A 5991-nucleotide genomic window follows, 5' to 3' on the forward strand; every position below is an offset into this window, starting at 1 on the left:
TGACGGAGTAATTTAAGTTTATTGTGCTACAATGTAAAGAAAATCCAGCAAAACGCGGGGGCGCGTTTGCCGACCTCAGAGGGTTAACAACCCCAGGGGGCACTTTGAATATTTGGTCATGCCTTTTGGTCTGTCCAACTCCCCCGCGGTTTTCCAGGCACTCGTCAACGACGTGCTAAGAGACATGGTTGACCAGTTCATTTATGTCTACCTGGATGACATTTTGATATTTTCCTCGTCTCTCCAGGAACATGTTCAGCACGTCAAACGAGTGCTTCAGAGGTGTACCGTAGAATTCATCCCGTCTTCCATGTTTCAAAGATTAAGCCCCTTATTCATTCTGCTATTAATCCGCCTACCCCGGTTCCCCCACTGTCGCAAATCGTAGATGGGGAGCCAGTTTATTCGGTTAGTCGTATTTTGGACTCAAGGCAGAGGGGGCGCGGATTCCAGTATTTGGTGGACTGGGAGGGTTACGGTCCGGAGGAGAGGAGTTGGGTTCCTGCCAGGGACATATTGGATCACTCCCTTATCGATGATTACAATCTACAATCGCCAGGTAGGACCCTCTGGGAGCATCAGGAGACGCTCCTAGGGGGTGGGGTAATGTCACGGTTCACCTGTTCATTCTGTGTATACTGTTCATTCTGTGTGTACTGTTCTGGTGCTTATCGGCGTCAGCTGCGCTGACGAGCAATCAGATCAGCCGCAGGTGCGGCTCGTTTATGTGTCCTATAGGGGTGTAACGGTACGCAAAAATCACGGTTCGGTACGTACCTCGGTTTTAAAGTCATGGTTCGGTTCATTTTCGGTACAGTAAGGGAAAGAAATGCAAACATTAAACTGCAGGTTGTTTATTACTATAAACTTTTTTTTAACAATTTGTTTACACTTTTTTAAACACTTTTTAATAAAATATAATAAAATATATATAAAATAAAAAAAGAATAAGAAATAAAATACTGCTGCAAAGTTCTCCACTAAATAAAATACTCTCAGTCTCAAACCAATATCACATAATAAAATATAATGAAAAATATAAATAAATAACTATGATTACAGTGCAGCATTACCAATCCCAGCTTGTAGGCCTGCTCATATTTAAAAAATATATATAACTTTTCCAAAGTGTAAAGTGCAGCATCAACAGTTTCAGTTTTTAGACCTGTTCAGATTTTTAAGAACTTTTCCACAGTCTAAAGTGCAGCATGAACAGCTCCAGGCTGAAGGCCTGCTCAGATTCATTCAACTTTCATGTTTTTTGTCAAAAAAATTTACTTCACATTGTCTACGGAAAGGGCAGATCTGCTGGCAGTTACAATGTCTCCAGCTGTAGAAAATACCCTCTCGCTAGGGACTGAGGTAGCTGGTACAGCAAGGTAGTGCTTTGCTAACTTGGCAATATGAGGATATGTGGGCTCATTGGTCCTCCACCATTCAAGTGGGTTGGAATCCATTGAAATGCAGTCCACAGCCTTGTATAAGGTAACCTCTTCCTTCACCAGCTGCAAAGTAGGCTTGTTTCCCACCTGAGTCTTGAAGAGTTCACCAAACAGTTCAGCCATGGCTGACTTCTTGACAGGAGGAGATGATGCCTCTGGGTGTCCTGTCACTGGGGATGAACTAACTGCTGTGGCCTCCTCACTCTACAAAATAAAATGACAAAACTTTAATTAACTACTACTGGCACTGTCATCTTTATTAGGGGTTCAAGCATGAAATGCTGAAACCCTATTGTAATTGTAAGGATTCGTAAAACGCATCGTGCAGGACAAACCGTAAGGCCTAGAGACGTGAAACCTGGCCAGATGGTAGGCCTCAATTTGGGGACAATCTATCAGAGTATGACACCGATTGGCCCATAGGTGGCGCTACAGCAACCAAAAGTTCAAAATTGCTCATAACTCTTAGACCGTTTGTCCCAGGATCAAGTGTCTTATATCGTTGGAATCCTTGGCCCAAGGCGGGCAAAATGGCTATCTCCGATTTGCTCGCCCTGCAGGCGCCAATTTCGAGTAAATTGCATTTTTTGGAAAAACCTATTTTTGCGAACTTCTCCTAGGTTTTTGGCCCGATCGGAACCAAACCACTGCAAGAATATTCTCTGGAGTCTGACAATCAATAATCATCCAAAAAATTCAAAATTTCAATTAACGGTCGATAAGGGGAACCAAAATATTTGATGGCACCAGGGCCACTTTTACTAAAACGGTTATAAATTGTGAACGGAAAGATATTTTTTTGCTAAACTTGGGATACATCTTCCTGAGCTCAATCTGAGATCACTTGAAATTTTTTTTTTAAATTGGCCACTTGGTGGCACTATAAAACGGTTATAACTTGTGAACGGAAAGAGATATTTTCGCAAAACTTGGGACACATGTTCATGAGCTCATTCTGAGGTCACGTGAAAAAAAAAAAACATGACAATTGTCCACTTGGTGGCACTATAAAATGGTTATAACTTGTGAGCGGAAAGAGATATTTTCACTAAACTTGGGACACGTTCATAAGCTCAATCTGAGTTGACATGAAAAAAATCGTGACAATTGGCCACTTGGTGGCGCTATAACAGTGAAAAAAATCATGAAAATAGCTATAAGCGCACCCAACTGTTAGTCTACTGAAAATTGGCACGCAGTGTCTTTGTCCAGGGTGCCATGATAGTCTATGAGAACATTGGTGTATCTCAAAAAACTCAGTATTCGTCATTGGCACAATGCCAGTGTTTTTTCACAGGAGTGACCTCCTAAGACTCCTGAATCCTTGCCAAGTCCAACAATACCAAACATGCCAGGTTTCGCCTTATGGTTTTTGTAAGTGTCATTTAGAGCTTTAAAAAATTGTGTTTATCTTCAAAGCTGTTAGTCCGATCGAGACAACAACAAAAAAACAAAGGAAATTTGACAACATAGCTAAACAATAGCTAAACAATAACGCCAAAATGTTAAAATTATGATAGGAACTGACAAAAAATTAATTAAATCCAATCAATTTCACCCATGGATCATTTTGATGCTCTCACATGTTTGAAACGAACAATGATGGATTGTGATGAAATTTGTTTTGAATTGGGACTGGCGAATCCCCGTCCATACTGTCAATGACCATTCGCAAAGACCCGCCCACTTTAGTTACTGTTGCTATGTCTGACAAGCGACGCCACTCTCACACCACACCAAGTTCTCACGCAGTGAAAAATACAATGCGGATCAGAGAGGAGACTGCGCGCTGACAGACAAGTACTTTTGATATGAAACAAATGGCGCTTTTCCACTACACAGTGTAACACAGTGTACTTTTTCCACTGTGTAAAAGTTGTACCTGTACCTGCTTCCAGGTACTTTTTTTCGTACCACCTCCGGCGAGGTTCTAAGCGAGCTGGGGCGAGCTGAGGCGATACTAAAATGTGACGTGAAAACACGGCAGACTGCTGACTGGTCAGAGAGAATCGTCACTATTCACTGCGTCATCATTGCACGCGCCAGACGGAGTATCCTGAATAAAAAACAGCAAAAACAAAAACATCCAAAAACAGCATACACTCGATTTCCTCCATTGTCCTGTGTGTGTGGCAGCGGATGTATCTCGCGTAGAAGATTAAGTCACAGCAGTTTCCTGCGGCGTCGCTATGACGACCAGGTACTATTGTGGAGGTACTATCTGCAATGGAAAACGGAGCGAAAAGCGAGCCGAGCCGAGTCGAGTCGAGTCGAATCGAGTCGAGTTGAGCTGGTACTGGTAATGGAAAAGCGCCAAAAGTCTCACCTTTCAAATGTAGTCATTTTTTAGAGACATTTAAACAATAAATACTGTTTTGTGACTCTTTAATGTGTCTGACAGATCGCTGTAGACTTGAGACTCAGTTAAAGCTCCTCGTGAACCAATCATCTCTTCCTTCTAGTTAATTTATAGCATTAAAATAAGCATGAATGAACATAAAAGGAATGTTGTTTTAAAGTGCTAAGACGTCAGTACACTTTGTTTTTCAAATTTAAATCCTCCAATGTTAATCTACTAACTTTCCTGACTGCTTTGTGGGACAACTTTGCAGTTGCACATAGGAAAGCCCGGAAAATACCGCTATAATGTAAGAGAGCATCTTTTTTATGTATTTGGACCTAGGCCTAACAATGTGTTATGGTGCGCTGTCAGCAGTGGTTTTTTTTGTGTTTTTTTTGGTGAGCGTAGGCTCCTCCTGATTTTGTTAGTCATCTCATCTCTTATATGCTGTGTATGATCATATCCTGCCCTATTCATGGTAGCCTACTCGCGGACATTGCGTCATCAATGTCATCAATTGCGTCATCAAGGGGCCCGCCTTGATTATCCTACTTAAGAGCCCTGTGTTGGCTCGTTACGCCACTGAAATAATTGTCTAAACTCCTTATCAAAATTACATATTTACAACAAATTTGACACATATATATGGGCACACTTTGAGAACTACTAATAAAAGTGGTGGAGATCAGGCAAGACTGTAAGAAGACTCAGGCAAAAAGGTGCTATAACTGTCAAAAAGCTTTGAAAACCATATATGTGACCCTGGATCACAAAACCAGTCTTATGTTGCACGGGTATATTTGTGGCAATAGCCAACAAAACATTGTATGGGTCAAAATTATAGATTTTTCTTTTATGCCAAAAATCATTAGGACATTAAGTAAAGATCATGTTCCATGAAGATATTTTGTAAATTTCCCACCATAAATATATAAAACATTTATTTTTGTGAATGGATGCAGCAATATCGCCAATAGAAATTGACAACTTTAAAGGCGATTTTCTCAATATTTCGATTTTTCTGTACCCTCAGATTCCAGATTTTCAAATAGTTGTATCCCGGCCAAATATTGTCCTATCCTAACAAACCATACATCAATGGAAAGATTATGTATTCAGCTTTCAGATGATGTATAAATCTCAATTAAAACAAATTACCCATAAGACTGGTTTTGTGGTCCATGGTCACATATTTCCTATGTTAAATGGCCTGTATTGGCTGTAAATGGTATTTTCCATTATGTATGTCAGTGGTTAAATGCTTGCTAAATAAAACTTAATAACTTTTGATGCTTTTCTTCTTAAAGGCCTTAAAGGCCTTAACTGCTTGAACCCCGATAAATGCTGCTTGCAGCTTTAATTTATATAAGCTTTTTTAACAATGCAGATTGTTTCAAAGCAGCAAGTATTTCAAATTATACAATGAAGATATTTTACACACAAGCAAATTAACACAATACCTGTTCTTCCATGGTTGCAATCTCTGTGATGAGGTTGTTGTAGATTCTGTCACGACAGGCATCATCCACATGAGGAAGGGCCTTGAACCTCGGATCAAGAACTGTGCATTTGTGGAGGAAGTCATGACAAGCAGAGTATCTGTTCTTCAGGTTTTCTGTGATGGCAGCCTTGATTTCTCTCACAGTTGGACTGTCTTCCTCATTGGGTGCCATAGAGTTGAGGACTGTGGTTTGGAGGGGGAGGATCATTGATACTGAAGGTGTGGATTCAGTGCTCATCAGTGTTGTGATGGTTTTTAGTGGTTTAAGAACCTCAAGTACATCCTCTGCTATTTTCAGATCCTGGTCAGACAACGTGCTTATTTCTTTATTCTTCTTGAGGGTCTTTTCTGTCAGTGCGGAGTACACAGCTGCTTGCTGTTCAAGGTACCTCTCAGGTTTTTTCACTGTTTCACCTTGTCTCCCTGTCTGTGCAGTTCTCTATCCAGTTCCTGATCAACCGGACTATTTCTGCCTCCAGTGCCTGAGCCTCGAACTTTTGCCCGAGTTTGTTTCGGCTTGTTCTTCATCGGATGTTTTAGAGTCCACTAGGACTTGGATTTAGCCCACTGCAGTCTCCACGCTGCCAAGGACCAGAGGTGGGTAGAGTATCCAAAAACTTTACTCAAGTAAAAGTACAAGTACTTATAGAAATATTTACTCAAAGTAAAAGTAAAAGTAATAATCTTAATATTTACTTGAGTAAGAG

General features: G+C 40.7%; 1 protein-coding gene across 1 annotated transcript; it reads right to left on the reverse strand.

The window, feature by feature from the left end:
* Nucleotides 1-409: 409 nt before the first annotated feature.
* Nucleotides 410-5631, reverse strand: LOC309508164 (E3 SUMO-protein ligase ZBED1-like; the record flags this gene model as incomplete). The annotated part of the gene is made up of 3 exons (XM_082182690.1): nt 5244-5631; nt 1344-1646; nt 410-502 (listed from the first exon to the last, which is right to left on the reverse strand). The coding sequence occupies exons 1-3, from the start codon at nt 5520-5522 to the stop codon at nt 410-412; spliced, it is 675 nt and encodes a 224-aa protein (XP_082038816.1). The 5' UTR covers nt 5523-5631.
* Between the last annotated feature and the right edge of the window lie 360 nt (nt 5632-5991).

This window comes from Leuciscus leuciscus (genome assembly GCF_965113295.1).
Source record: "Leuciscus leuciscus genome assembly, chromosome: 10".
Classification (NCBI taxonomy): domain Eukaryota; kingdom Metazoa; phylum Chordata; class Actinopteri; order Cypriniformes; family Leuciscidae; genus Leuciscus; species Leuciscus leuciscus.